Source organism: Filicampus tigris, chromosome 2 (genome assembly GCF_054856515.1).
Source record: "Filicampus tigris isolate MCC_2025a chromosome 2, RoL_Ftig_1.0, whole genome shotgun sequence".
In the NCBI taxonomy this organism is placed as follows: Eukaryota; Metazoa; Chordata; class Actinopteri; order Syngnathiformes; family Syngnathidae; genus Filicampus; species Filicampus tigris.
Genome location: NC_141218.1, coordinates 18928946 through 18945034, shown reverse-complemented (window position 1 = coordinate 18945034; position 16089 = coordinate 18928946). Strand labels below are relative to the sequence as shown.

The 16089-nt window shown below is 39.9% G+C and overlaps 1 protein-coding gene across 1 annotated transcript; it reads left to right on the top strand.

The window, feature by feature from the left end:
- Positions 1 to 5627: 5627 nt before the first annotated feature.
- On the top strand, positions 5628 to 14314 carry grxcr1a (glutaredoxin and cysteine rich domain containing 1 a). Its single transcript, XM_086024222.1, has 4 exons — positions 5628 to 6095; positions 11631 to 11870; positions 12899 to 12964; positions 13963 to 14314. Exons 1-4 carry the CDS (start codon positions 5727 to 5729, stop codon positions 14140 to 14142), a joined length of 855 nt encoding a protein of 284 aa, XP_085880348.1. The 5' UTR covers positions 5628 to 5726; the 3' UTR covers positions 14143 to 14314.
- Positions 14315 to 16089: the final 1775 nt, after the last annotated feature.

The window sequence follows — 16089 nt, the reverse complement described above, 5'->3', positions numbered from 1 at the left end:
AAGTTGTCTCTTTTTCCTCATGGCCTCATGTCTCTCCCGTTTTCATTACACCACCGACCTATTTTGTCCTCAAAATCATTTCTCTCGCGCAATCGCATCGCAGGTCTGTTTCTCTCATGTCCTCGTCAGTCGTCACACATAACACATTTCTCAGCACGGACACCGTACACAGTACACAATCAAAAAAAGCAAGCTCAGCGTGCTATTATGAAAAGTATTTATGCTGTATGCACAGTAGAGACTGCAGTTTACATGCAAATCACGCCGAGTGGAGCACTGTGGCGCAGCAGCAGCGCCACTGCAGTCGCTTGCGAGAACTGCAACCTTTACACACACACGCATGCACGCACACACGCACGCCCACACACATGTAGATGTCTCAAGCGCACACTGTACACGCGGGCCTTTTAATCATGCAAAATGTAGCCCGGGATATAGTGTAGTCATTATACATTGCTCACTTAAGGCCAGGTTATTATACAAGAATTTAAATGTGGAGGGACTTAAGTGTGACTATTTATACTCACGCCGCCTTGCTAAATAATGCATGGGCAGCGTATTGGGTGAACACGTCGATGAAGAAGCGTATTTTTAAACACTGCGAGCTGTGAGTGTGTTAAAATAACAAGACGAAGAGTCTTCATATCCAAAGATAAGGAGAAGATCTCCACAACATCTCCTCCTCCTCATTTTCCAAAGATTGCCTGTGTTTTCCCCCCACGCCGCCTAATTCAACATCAGCTCGCCACCACAGGGATTTGGCTCTGTGGTTCCCACGGTTGCTAGGCAACAGTGACAAGAAGCCTGCCTCCTCAGTGATGTGCAGCGTGCATTTCTGTGTGAGTGTGTGTGTGACCGCAATGGCTTTTATGTTTTACAGCACACATGATGACACGGATGACTAATTTAAACAGACGTTGCTGTTTCGACTCCTATTATACACTGGATATAAAAAGTCTACACACCTCTGTGCAAACCAAAAAAGAAACCAGACTAAATGATTTCTAAAGTTGTCCCATTATTAGTGTGACCAATATAACCTGTACAACTCAATTCAAATGTTGAATGTTAAATGGGAGTCAGCACTCACCTGCCACCATTTAAAGTGCCCCTGATAACCCCAAATAAAGTTCAGAAGAACACATTTTCCAAGTTGGAAAAAACCCCAAAAACTTTTAGGTCAGGAAGCAACAGGAAACCTTTCAGACACATCAGGATTCCCGCTGTGAATCCAAAAGAAAAACAATTGCAATTTTGGAGGGGTTCAAATTTCTTCTATTACTTTATACATCAGGAACAAAGGTTACACAAAAACATTTTTTCTTTTTTCAATTTGCTGAAAAATACTTTTAGGCCAGGGAGATCCATAAAATCAGTATTGTGACCCATAAATACAAAGAAACAAGACAGATGGATTACTGAACTTTTTTTACATGATTTATATAGCGCAGGCACCGCTGTAACACATACACTGTACACAAAACAATAACAATAATCCAATGTAAATGACAAGCTGCGTTTGAATTGAACAAGTGTAATAGTGCAATAAACATTTTTCCAAGTTTTGTTTACTCTCTGGAAAAATACATTCCAAGTCTGCCTCTTTTAATGTTTTTGTGAAGGCAATGTAAGCTGCATCATTCTGGCCTGGGGCCCTCTCTGCTGGAAATGATCGTGCCTTGTGACGTAAAGCTGTTTTGAGTTGCACTCTGCCCTCTTGTGGCTCACAAATCGGCTTCTTAGAATGACCAAATGACCTTAAAACGCCTTCTGGCAACAAAGTTGACTCTAATGAGGACAAGCGCTACAATCCAACAAAAATGTGTGGTGAACAATTTCTCAAATGAACATTACTTGCTTCAAAATTAGGCCGAAAAAAACATCTGCTACATGCCTGCCAATCAATAAAGAACAATGATTGTAATGATGGAAAAAAGTATTTTAATGGACTATAACAATTTGTATTGAGGGGGTTGAATGCTTTCTGACTGTCAATCAAAAATCAGCATTATTATCTTAGAAACTGTTTGATACGGTGCTTTTATTGAATCTCATTCAATCTTGCAAGTATACAGGATTAAGTAACACCAATTTCTGAAGGATGTTAAAAAATGTGGCACAATGTCTGCCTGATTGGTGGCATTGTGTTAGCGTGAACTCCAATTAAACCTGGCTGGTGTGAAACAACATTGTGTGACAATGAAGAGCTTCTCGCAACAGTGGAGAAAAGATAATGGAGGAAAGCACTTCACCATGACATAAAAAGTCCTCATCAAAATGAAAATGATAGTGGCTAATTTATTCCAAGCATAAGTAGAGTGTGCCCTTCTGCCAAATTACTGTATCATAAGCAGCTTCATTCAGAATAATGTTCTGAATTTCATTTTGCCATACTCAATTGCCATCTCCAAAGATGGTAGACTATATGACATTTTAAAGTAATGTGATATGATGACAGACGATCCTAAAACAGCCACTGGACACTTCATTAGGTACACCTGCACTATATAATGACATCCAAATACAACATTATTGATCAAATATAAGCATTATTGTGTTTGTGCGTGGTTCTTACCCCGGGGGTCAAACCGCAGAAGTCACACCAAGTGACACTGTCACCGCTCTGAGTTGAGGTGTCACGTCTCAGCTGGAAGCTGCATCAACTCACACCACACGCACACACTATAAATAAATAGTATTATACTACCTTGCAATGCAAGTTTAATTTGTTCATTGTAGAAATCAACTCATTGAACGCTTTACACTGGTCAACAGCAAATTTTAATCAGTGATAGCTTTATGTGTCGCTAAAACTATTTTTGGACGCTGATTTCAAAATGGCTTTACTTTTTTTTCTAGCACATCAGGTTTTTGAGATATTTTCATTTTTTTAATTTAAGTTTGACCAAAAAACTTTTTAGGATTTTACCATGCGTTGGAATTTATAGCTATGAGGTTACAGGGGGAAAAAAGCCATTTGTTGCTGAAAATAACCCTTAATTCAAGTGTTACTAAATATATTACTATATTACTGTACACATTATATTATCATTAGAATTATTATGAGAACTTGATGTGCCAGAGAAAAAACTAGGGCACATTCGGATTCAGCACAAAAAAAATAATCTAGTAAAGCTTACTTGCATCTCTGATTTAAAAAAAATAGTAAAAATATGTTGACCAGTAAAAATATGTTGTTATTATCATCCATCCATTATCTATACTGCACTATCCTCACGGGGGTCACGGGAGTGCTGGAGCCTATCGCAGCTGTCTTCAGCCATCAAGCGGGGGACACCCAGAACTGGTTGCCAGCCAATCGCAGGTCACACCGAGACAAACAAACATACATACTCACAATCACACTTAGGGGCAATTTAGAGTGATTAGTCAACCTACCATAAGAGGTGGGTAATCCAGGTCCAGAAAGTAAAATCTCTGCCACACTTTGGCTTTAGCCACATGTGCTTCTAATCAACTGAGCTCATATACCTGCCGGTTGAGCTAAAACCAAAGTGTGGCAGGGTTTTTACTTTCTGGACCTGGATTACCCAGCTCTGCCTACCATGCATGTTTTTGAAATGTGGGAGGAAACCGGAGTATCCCACGCAGTCACGGGGAGAACATGCAGACTCCACACAGGGAGGCCGAGGCCGGGATCGAACCCACGACCTCTGAACTGTGAGGCGGACGTGCTAACCAGTCGACAGCCGTGCCCCCGTTATTATTATCATCTTCATTATATTTTTTTAAAACACACTGGCCGGGGCTGTGTTCACGCCTACAACAGCGCAAAGAAACCTTTTTTAAAAGTGCCACCCTACGTCCACCTGCGCGGGTCTGCAAAAATACAAAAGCAGTGCCCATAGGCGTGCAGATATGCATACAGAATGAAGACTACAGCATTGTTCAACTGACTAAGTAAGTGACTTGGAAAAGACAAATCTACAAAGATAACCTTGGGCACTGAGCCTCGTGCAGCTTAACCAAGACAAAGACTTTATTATCCGATCACGTGTAGCTGCCTGCTGCGCTATATTTCCATTACGGTCGCAATAAGTGCAACATCCTGTTCTATGTTCGTCATCACATTTTTCCGCCAGTCTGTGGTGACGTCACACATTCAACAGAAATCATAAAGAAGCAAAACACACCTGGACACCCCAAAGTGATTTGCTTTTTAGGGATGTGTATTTCTCTCATTGAGTGATTCAGGAGTGATGTATTTTGTTCTTTAATTTGGCCCTGCAAGTGTTGACATTATCAGGAGTCCTGTAACATTTATTTAGTTTATCTTGGTTTAGTTCAATTTTTTAAAGAAAAATATTAGTCAAATAAATCATTTTACACATGCATGTAATGTACTGTATGTTATTAAAGAATAATACAAGTTTAAATTGTTCTGTGACCATGCTTGTAACACAAAACACTGTCTCAAATCATCGTTCCCCACCGAAATTGAAAAATGGCCTTTACCAGTAATCTGTTCCAGTCCCCACCCCCTAAAAAAAAAAACAAAAAAAAACTTTGCAATGATTTTTTTAATAAGGAAAATAGCACTCGTACTTTATAAAACAGAGTAATCATATACGGTAATTATAAAAACAATGTAGAGAATCAAACTGTTTGTGCATCATGATGAATTCATGTAAACTGCAGTAATATTAGTTGTTTTTTTCCACAGAGGATAAAGAATATATACGATCCCACATACTCACGGTTCAGGACCCACGGATTTACCTATTTTTTTTAAAAAATGTTTTTTTTCTTTTTTTTAATGTTTTTTGTGGGGAACCACCCCTTTCATTAAAAAAAATACAAAATAAAAAAAAAAAAAAGCTTATTGGATTTTTTTTTTTTTGGGGGAGGGTTAAAAGAAATTATTTCAAGAATATTTGGGGTAGGTCCACTGAATCTATACATATTGTCTGTCTACATGTGAAGATGCATTTGTGTTCAACTATTGCTAAAAGGGCTATGACAACCAGACATCAATGCTAGTTTCATTAACTTTTCTATGGCGTTTTGCACTGTTTGCCATAGCTAGCGAAAGGCAAAGTTGTGTGGTTGTTTTAAAATACACGGTGCACTTTGATTTATGTTTAGTTTGACAGTGAACTTCAATTGGAAGTGGCAATAAACAGCTTGAAGCCTCTTTTTTGGAAAATTGGTCACTGTCTTCCAAACTGCTGCTTGTTTTAAACTGAGTTGAGTTCACTGTCAAATAACTAAAGTAACAAATTTTTTAAAAAAGGGTTTTTTTTTTTTTTTTTTTTTACCTCATATCTGATTGACCTGGCCCATCTGCCTGTATTTAAAATCCCCAAACTTTGGCAAGCCCTGGTATATTTGTTCTCATAATGATATGTGGCTGGAGGCAGGTGGGGTCAAAGTCAAGGATGTGCACTGGTTTGATTAAAGTGCACAACGACAGCCCATTAAAAGTCGTGTGTCAAAGCCTGGGTGAAAACTGTGTACAGTCAGATGCATAATGCACACGCCACGATCACCTTACCTCACCGGCCAGGTTGCCGTGACAACAGCACATGCATAATTAAATGGCAGCTGAGTGTGACTGGAAGGCAGCTTAGACCGGCGGCCCTTTTTTAGATCGGATTAATAGGCGCTGGTAAATCCATGGCAAACTCAACTCGAAGCGAGAAGGAGGGGGCCGCCCTGCCAAATTGTGCACCGTGATGTAAAGCTGAGCATAGGGGTGCTCAAAAATGGACGGGACGGCGGTGGAGGGTCAGGCCAAGCCCCAGAAGCGAGTGAGGTTCCGGGTAGCTTCGGGGAGCAGTGGTCGCGTGCTGAAGGAGATGTTCAAAGACGAGGGGCCCTGCGACTCGCTCGACTCGGACTGCACCAGCAGCTCGGCGGCCAGCGGGGACGGACCCCCCTATTTGGGGTCCGAGCTGGACGACAGCGAGAGTGAACCCGACGAGCTGCTGGTGTACGCCGCCGGGGCCGCCAAGGACCGGACGTTCACCTCCAAAAGGGTCAACATCCTCAGCAAGAACGGCACTGTGAGGGGGGTCAAGCACAAAGTGAGCGCGGGTCAGACGCTCTTTGAAAACCTTCCCCATTGCAACAGTGTAAGTCCTGATTATTACCATTTTGCTTGGAGAAGTTAAATATCTTAAACTGAACGTTTTTATATTGAGTACAGATAGTTGGCATTGCAGACAGTTTTAATGGCAATTTGGATACTTTTCATAGTCTTGATTGTTTTACTTTATCTATAATTCAATAAAAAATTCAATTTAAAAAAGAGATAACATGATAAGAAAGAATAATAATATGGTGGTTCAAATCCATAAGTTTAGTACATTTGGTATAATAGCACAATTTTGATGCAGATTTTATGCAGATTTCCCAGACTTTATTTTTGGGGAGTACATTTTATTAAATTTAAAATGTCAAAAAAGAACATTATATATACATTTTAAAAAAATATTGAAATTGTTAAAACAATACTTAAAAAATTGGCTAAGTTTCATGCATTTGGAATTATGGCGCACTTTTAATGCAGATTTGCACTTTTTATGAACTTAGATTGTAGATTTATTTCACCTTAAATTACGATTAAATCCCCCCAAAATAAAACAAGGGCACAGGGCACCATTCAAGGTAGGTCCAAGACAATACAATGATATATGGTTAAGGTATTTACGTTAAAATTGACATTTATAATTGTTCCTTGTCACCTCTCTCCATAAAAGGATCCATTTTAAAGGATCTTCATCCATCCATCCATTATCTGAACCGCATATCCTCATGAGGATCGCGGGCGTGTTGGAGCCTATCCCAGCTGTCTTTGGGCAGAAAGCGGGGTACACCCTGAATTGGTCGCCAACCAATCGCAGTTTAAATGATCTTTAAACGGTAAAGTCTGACTTGCCAAGATTTCTTAAAACATAACCATAGCTAGCCTCAAAACCTCCTACTGCTGCCTTAAAACCAGTGCTTTCACTGGAAAAAAATATGTGTCGTTGTCCTGAAATTCTTTCCTACCCGTCGGGACACACTACCAATAATGCCGACAGTGAGGTGGGATACGGTTGGGGTTAGGCAGTCAAAAACCTACGGTCGGAAGTTTTGTATGGGTAGAACATTTTGGCAGAACACCGGTATTCCCCTTATTTGACTGTTGCCAGGGAAATTAGGCGGTGGATAACAGCAGAGCATTAACTTAATTAATTCATTGATTTATATAATAGATAACAAATACATGAAAAATAAATAAACAAACAAACAAATAAATAAATAAATAAATAAAGAGTAAATTATTACCATATTTGGTCATTTGAGCAGCAGTCTGGCCATTCTTGTTCTGTGCTGTTATTATTGACATCGCTAGCAACAAGTGAATTAGAAGCACTCATGTTACTCTTAGTTGGCTGCTCTTCACTTTTGGAGCCACACCAGGGTTGAACTTTTTCAAGCTTTTTCTGCCACACACTCAACTCGTGAGACCTCGTGAGGGACAGGTGTGTGGGGCAAACCAGTTAGTAGTGTGATGGATCAAAAAAAACTCATGGTTCGGATCGGATCACAGATTTGAGTCATGGATCGAATCATTTTCGGGTTAACACCCCCCCCAAAAAAAAAATTTGCCAGTTAAAGTTAAAAAAAAAAAAAAAAAAAACAGCATTTAACATGTCAAATGGAAAATCTCAACAAAATGGCAAATATAGCCGTTTAAGATTTTATGAACATAACTTTAAGTGCAATACAAAGCAGGATGCCTTCTTATTTTATACATGGACTATGAAAGAAAAAGACCTCAAAGTGCATTTTAAGGCACATTCTCTTCTTTTAAACATGGAGAATGAATTACAAACTGCCACATGTCCACATAATTGAAAAAAAAAAAAAGAAAGAAAGCACAGTAACAGCTTCCGGACTACTTGCTGTTCCCAGCTGGGCACAAGTTGCTAGCAGCTAGCGGCTAGCTGCTGGCCGTGAATGCCAGAGACTTGTGCCATATCATACAATGTCGTTATAATTTACTTGCGGTTTCTTAGTGTCCTAAATTAGCATTTGTATCACAAAATGCAAGAGAAAAATAGAACAAGTGTGGGCTCATGTGAAGTCCTGATACGCCGTAAAAAGTCCCAGTACACTAGAAACTAAAATTGAGTGCTGGTGCTGGTACTCTGTACTGCTGCGTACCGGCCCACTTAAAGCACTGTTTAAAACTAGTGTATTTTATGCCTGTAGAATTATAGTATTTCTTATTTTTAACGCTTAACTTATTCATGACCTGCAATCCAATCTCAAGAACAAATTATAAGTCAGAAAACGCCTACTAGAACATCTGAATCTTAATTGGCAATAATCAGAGGCACTTCAAATGGTTGCAAGTTTGTGCTGACTCCCAATTAACATAAATTTGAATATGATTGGTTAATTCTGAACAATGCGACATCCCCAGTTATAAGAGGGTGTGTGCATATGTGCAACAACATTACATCAGTGATTTACCATAAACTTCCCCTGTTTACATACATTTAATGGTGAGAAAAGGTCAGAAATTATTTGTCTTGGTCTTTTTTTTTCACAGAAACCTGGCATTTGAACAGGGGTGCGGAGAATCTTTTTTATATCTGCTGCAGATGTATTAACCACTAGGCCAGTCATTTTGCCTGATTACTGAATTTCAAAGCAGAAACAGTGATTATGATTACTATGTGATACATTTAGAGTATATTGGGTCCAAGAAAAGTGTTACAGCACTTTACTAAAACAAGGATAATCTCACTGTTAGTCCGCATAATTCTCCTCTGCAATGAAAGGTGCAGATGTCTGTTCCGCTTGTGTCCAGCTCACAGCAACAAGGTGCTCTTTGTGCGCCGCCCCCGCTACAGCAGAACGCAAAGTGCTGAGAATTCATTACCCTGATTAGTTTTTCTTGACACACTTAACGGAATGTATCATTAATCTTTAATTCCACGCCGACCTTATCCTCTGTTGTGGCCTTTTATGCTTGCCAGACAAGCAGCTACACTCCATAACAAACTTTCTAATGAGACATCAGTGCTGTTAGTGGAATTTATCCAACCATCCATCCATCCATTATCTATACCGCTTATCCTCACAAGGGTCGCGGGCGTGCTGGAGCCTATCCCAGCTGTCTTCGGGCAGTAGGCGGGGGACACACTGAATTGGTTGCCAGCCAATCGCAGGGCACACAGAGACAAACATCCGCACTCACAATCACACCTAGGGGCAATTTAGAGAGTCCAATCAACTTACCATGCATGTTTTTGGAATGTGGGAGGAAACCGGAGTACCCGGAGAAAACCCACGCAGGCACGGGGAGAACATGCAAACTCCACACAGGGCGGCCGGAGCCGGGATCGAACCCACGACCTCTGAACTGTGAGGCGGACGTGCTAACCAGTCGCCCACCGTGCAGCCCCCTAGTGGAATTTATTGTAACTTAAATGGCACTAGGTAAAGAGTTGACCTAAAGCAATGGACGAAAATGCTCATTTGAAGCAACACCCTCTAATAAAATGTATAGTAGGATAAATACAAATATGAATGTTAGTCTGGAAATATATATCAACTATGCCAAATATGTGTGAAATGCACTGGCGGAGCTAGAGAGGGAGCTGCGGGAGCAATGCCCCCCGCCCCCGGAATATGATTGGACACCCCAGGTGATAATTGGTTTTTGGTATTGTTCCAATTTTTCTGGGAATTATTTTCCACATTTCCCCCCCATTGTCCATAGAGAACATATAATGAATGTCTATCACAGTTTTCGGAAGAATTTTACGGGTTTGGAGAAAAAAAAACTTTTTTTTGTTTTGCGGACCTCCTGAGATAGCCCCGAAGTCCCCCACTGCCCCCCCAGATAAATTCTAGCTCTACAACTGGTGAAATATACTGTAAATCTATCAATCCAATTCTATAGCTCTTGTTCTGCGTTGCTGTTGAAAAAATGCAAACGCCACACAAGTGGGTCACCGTGCTGCCCTCAAATGTACATACTTGATTTTGCAGTGTTTTTCAAAGTGTGATACAGGTACCACCACCAATACAGTGTACAGTCTTACTCCAAAAAATTATATAGAGATATTCTACAAATTTTAGTATGACGGCACACCAGAGGTGCCTATTACGTCAATTGGAATCGACCAGTTGCTCACCAAGTGAGTGTGGGTCGATCCAATGACATTAACTTCTTCACTCCCAGCCCTCCCAAGTTTTATATTATTGGGCAGAGCATCGTCCCCCCGTCCTTTTTCAAAAAATAATTGTCCTCCATCCCCATTCGTCCTCATCCTTTTAAAGCGCTTCCGTCCTTACATTTCAACAGCGAGTTGCCTTATTAGCCTCCAATATGGTTTGTCTACTCTAAATCTAATAAAAACTATAAAAATGATTGGGGGACAAGTAAACCAAGTAATTCCATACAGAGTGGATTTTTATTTTTCCACTATGTCGTTTTTTGAAGTGCATTTGCCTGCCAGTGCACTATGTCTTCACCAAAAAAAGGAATTGTGGAGTAGGATTTTGAGGCTGCTGATAAAAAACATCAAAAACCCAGTACCGTTCGACCATGACTGATGATCATTTGGAAGTGTGCTTGCGGCTCGCTATCAGCAGCTACTGTCTGGACGATACATCCCTGACAAATTTCAGTCAGTGAAAGTCAGCAGAGTAAATAAAGTAAGAACAGAAAATGTTGCAACATTTTTTCTCAATATGAAGGTTTCTCAATATATCATACATAATTATTTTAATATTGGGCGGCATGGTGGTCGACTGCTTAACACGTCCGCTTCACAGTGCAGAGGTTGTGGGTTCGAATCCAGCCCCGGCCTTCCTGTGTGGAGTTTGCAGGTTCTCCCCATCCCCGTGTGGGTTTTCTCCGGGTACTCCGGTTTCCTCCCACATTTCAAACACATACTAGGTTATTTGGACACTCTAAATCGTTCCAATGTATGATTTGGAGTGTGAAGGGTTGTTTGTCTATGTGTAACCTGCATTTGGCTGGCAACCGATTCAGGGTGTACCCCGCCCACTGCCTGAAGACAGCTGGGATAGGCTCCAGCGTCCGTGACCCTTGTGAGGATAAGCGGTTTGGTTAATGGATTGATATATACACAGTAAATGGCAATTGCAATGAGCAATAACTATTTCTGGATTTTTGCTATTCACGTCGGGCCAGGCAGTACTTTTGGAGGTGGTACTTGGTGTAAAATGTTTAAGAACCACTGACACATTCATGAACAGTACATATTTTCTAGAACATGAAAAAATGTGATTGAGGTTTTTTCTTTTTTTTTTAATAAAAGTTGAAAATCTAAAGTTGTATTTTTCTATGGGGAAAAGGCACATTATTGTATAACAAATTTGGATTTTTGAACTGCAAAGTTAATTTTTTTTTTAACAAATATCAAGGGGAGAAAAGGCATACTGTTGTGAGAAGTCAGATTTCCCTTTCATTGTACATCAATAAATTATGAGCCGTGTCCATCCTTCTGAGGGAAACTATGTGGCCCATGATAAAAATGAGCTTGGCACCCCTGAGGGGTTCTTGCTTTGACAAAACGAAACACACGCACAACACACAGGTGAGATGCAAATTATAAATGATTACCTCTTGTCCTCAGGTGGAGTTATTCTTGGAGTTCGGTCGGATGGTGATCTACACCACCAGCTTCCGTGTGGTGAGAACCACTTTCGAGCGCTGCGAACTGGTGCGCAAGATCTTCCAGAACCACAGGCTCAAGTTTGTTGAGAGGAACATCGCTCTGGACAGTGACTACGGCAAGGAGCTGGAGGAGCGCTGCAAGCGGGTGGGAGAGCCTCCATCGCTGCCTGTTGTCTTTGTGGACGGACACTACCTCGGGGTCAGTATTTTACATGTATATAGTTTCCAAATAAGTTCAGTGCTTAAAGCGGAAGTCAACCCAAACATGTTTTTTTCAAGAGATGTTTCCAGCAGGCCCAATTTTGCGTTTGTGGAATATAAGTTAAGCAGCAAAATGCACTCGTTTTTAGCCATCTCCGGGGGCGGCCATTTTGTCTTCTGTCGACTGAAAATGACATCACAACTGCTCACGGCGACCAATCACGGCTGACCTGTTTTCTGAATCTGAGCCGTGATATATTTGTTTGAAAAATTATTTGTACACATCAATGCTGCAAAAGGTTTTTAAATGATTTACCTTGGTGCCATTTTTATATGGGAAAACCTTGAACATGGGTGAGTAAACTTTCTTATCATTTTATACATAAAATAGTGATAACAGCATTATTTTTATTGTTCTATTGTTTTATTGTTCTATTTGTTTTTTGTATTATTATTATTATTATTATTATTATTATTATGATTATTATTACCGGTATTAAATATATTACAATTGAAAGTATGTAAAATTAGGATAAGATTGTGTGATGTAAGATCTCAAAAATGTAAAGTTCCAGCAATTATGCAACAATTGTGGTCAGTCCAATAATTCAGTGTTTTGCCATTTTGAATTTGTATTATTAATTGTAAACTAAGATTACAGTTTAGTCCAATTGCTAATACACTAAAATGACATACATTGCACATGTACTTAAAATGACAAACATAAAGCAAAACCGCTTACTCAAATCTCCATAATTTGAACACAATTTCTGCTTTATGCACATTCTGCAATTCTAAATGTGTTTTTTAATGCAAAGAGCACTGTCCTCAGCATAAGACACAACAAAGTCACGTTTGACATTTTACCACACTGCCATTCAAAATGACACAACAGTACTTGTGCTAATTGGACACCTCATGTGCTTTCATCGTGCAGCCCCAGGCCAAAAGCGGTTTACTGCCCTCCCACCATACCGTCCACACTATTTCTGATTTATGTATTTATACAAGTACTTTTTTTTTCAGGGTGCTGAGAAAATACTGAGCATGAACGAATCAGGAGAACTGCAAGATCTTTTGACAAAAATTGAGGTTAGTTATCAAATCCGATTGAAGTATACACACAAACACGTGTGCACGTACACACGCGTGTCATCAATAAAACATGAGCAGTGTAAAAGATTAGCACAGTCAATAAGTGACCATAAATAATGGAAGGCCTGTTATTGATTTGGCTCCCAACACATTAACTCCCCCACTCCAATGCGGAACATGTACAGTACATTGTTGTACACACTCATATAATGTACTGTAACTGATGTTATATACTGTACTTTATTTTAAATACCTACCAAATATAGATTAAGGAGTCTGTCGCTCGCAGAGATTCGATTGTGACGGAGGTTTTTTTTTTTTTTTTTTCTTAATACCTATATGACAGACAGCATGTGGGAAGGAGCTTTGAGCTGGCTTGGCCACTTTAGAGCGCCTTGTTGTGGCGCAGTGGAAAAGCCAAGCAGATAGATTTCCACGGCTCAAAACATGTACTTATGTGTAGGCATGAAAAATATTTAAGACAATGTAGCGTCTATTTTTCCAGATTATAGTAGAAGTATTTGACTGGCAGTTGAGCATGGCGGGTTTTCAGCGCATGCAAAGGACACGCCCACGGTATTGAAGAACGGCGAGAATGCCTTGATTTTTTTCAAGAAGCCTCACTATACTTTACTTAGCAACATTTTAAGTATTCAAATTCGACAGGGTTTTTAATAAAACTGTTCTTTGTTGTTCGTCAATTTTACAACAAATTTATTTTTACTTTACACAGTGCAATCAGTACTCTGTTGTCACCACCTGAGTATTTTTTTACCACAAAAATCTGAACTTCCACTTAAGTACAGAATATGAGTAACAGTAATTGCGCAAAAATACATGGATAGGTGAAAGTAGGGGAGTTTTTCAGCAAATAGTGGTTGGGTTCGAGAGGAAATTGTGAATTGTGGAATTGCGAATCAGCAGATGTTTGTCGAGTGTGCCGGCCGGCATACCAAATAAACTGGACACAAACCTCTCACGGGTCTTCCCTCCAGCGGGTGCAGCACCCCGAGACGTGCCAGAGCTGCGGGGGCTTCGCCTTCGTCCCGTGCCCGACGTGCCATGGCAGCAAGATGTCCGTGTTCCGCAACTGCTTCACGGACTCCTTCAAAGCCCTCAAGTGCACTTCCTGTAACGAGAATGGACTGCGGCCTTGCGGGAGCTGCAGCCAGTGAGCAAATAAGCATGTGAAGTGCCTGAACACATCTCCTCTCTTCCAGGGACCCCCGCCCCGAAAATGACTCTCCTACTCTATTGCCATTGTGAAAACATTTTTGTAATGAAACATGTACTGTGCGTTTTGTGCATGTGGTCAATATGTGATTTACATTAAAGAAACAAGAAGCATCTGTTATTAATTTATTGTAGAAATCACATCACGTGAACAGCAGATCCATCACATCACAGCATATTCATAGAAGCCCCCAAATACCATACAAAAATTCCCCATATTGGGTGGAGTAGTATGGGGATGGCATCAGAGTCATCTGGTGGATGCACAACCAAGTGCTTTGAGGCTAAAAGTATGCAAATACTTGCCTCTCACCATTTACACAATTTTAAAAAAAAGTATGAACAGCATTATAATGGGAATACTTGTTTCTCAGCATTCAACCAATAAGAATAGTGCATTTGTACAGCCATAATTCAGTGAACTATTGGGAATGCTTGTCTCTCAGCCTTTGCACAATTTGAAGAAAATTGGTTCTCTCAGTATTTCAAGTATTTACTTGGTATGCAAGTCTGTTCGAGTGAATGCTCAAAGCACTCACTGACTGATTACAAATATTCTAGACAGAACCATATTTGTGTCAATGCTCATCTCTGGAAAAATATTTTTGAAGCACAACATTGGTGTGAACTGTACTGTGTCTACACAAAATCGCATTCACAAGAGTACTGATCTTTCAGCAGTCACAGAATAGCAAAAGACATTTTGTGTCACACACATGCTTGTCTTTCAGCATTCACACAAAAGGCACAACTGTCTCTCAGCATCTAATCGAAAAGTAGTTTTTGGACACACAAGCATGTTAGTGTGATTTTATTTTTTACAGCATGTTGAAAATGAAAACAAACAAACCAAATTATACCATGAATATGAATGGCTGTTTCTCAGCATTTTGAACCACAGCGTTTGTGGATTATTGACTCTCAGTAAACAAAAGACAACTTTGACACACATCTGCACGTGTCACTACTTATTTAATTCATCACAAAGAACAATTTTATGACACTACTGTGAATGCCTTTCTCACAGCATGCACAGACTAGAACAAGTAATCCAACACAATGTGAATGGTTGTCTCTTAGCATTCACAGCACAGGGGGAAAATATCTTTTTTTCACTGAACCTAAAGAAAAGGGAACACGCTTGTAGATTTTCTCCCAGCATTCACACAATAATTTGGGGAATGGCCATCTGTCAGCATGCACAGCTGAAGAAAAAAAACGTTTTCTCTCTCAGAACTTAAAGTAAAAATAAAAAAAAAGAAAATACTGTGAACCACAATAGCACGTGTGGACAATTCACTTGTCTTTGAGCATTCACCCATGATAATTACATTTTTGCAGCGGATGTCTCTCAGCATTTACAGCATCGGATTTTTTTCTCTCTCTAAAGTAAAATAAAATTAAATAAAAATAACAAATAAAATAACAAAAGGGGGAAAACACATTTTAAACCGCAATGTGTGGATGATTGTCTCTCTGTATTCACCCAATAATTTGGGGGTGGGGAATATTTCCTCTCACTTTACAATTTGTGGTGGGGGTGGGTAATATTTGCCTCAGCTTTCAAAGCATAGGATTTTTTTTGTATTTTCAAACTGAAAAATCGATAGAAAAAAGGCAAAGTATTTTGAACCATTATTGTGGGTCACTGCGTGTCTCTCTGCACAATGATAATATATTTTGAAACGGTTGTTTCAGCATTCACACAATGGGGACAGTTTTTTTCCCTAAAATTAAAAAAAACAAAACAATATATATTTTGAGCCACAAAAGCACGTGGATGTGTCTCTTCAGTATTCACCCAGTATATACATTTTTATTTTACCCAAGATAAAATTTAAGTGAATACATGTCCTTCAGCATGCACAGGCGGGGGGGGGGGGGGGGGG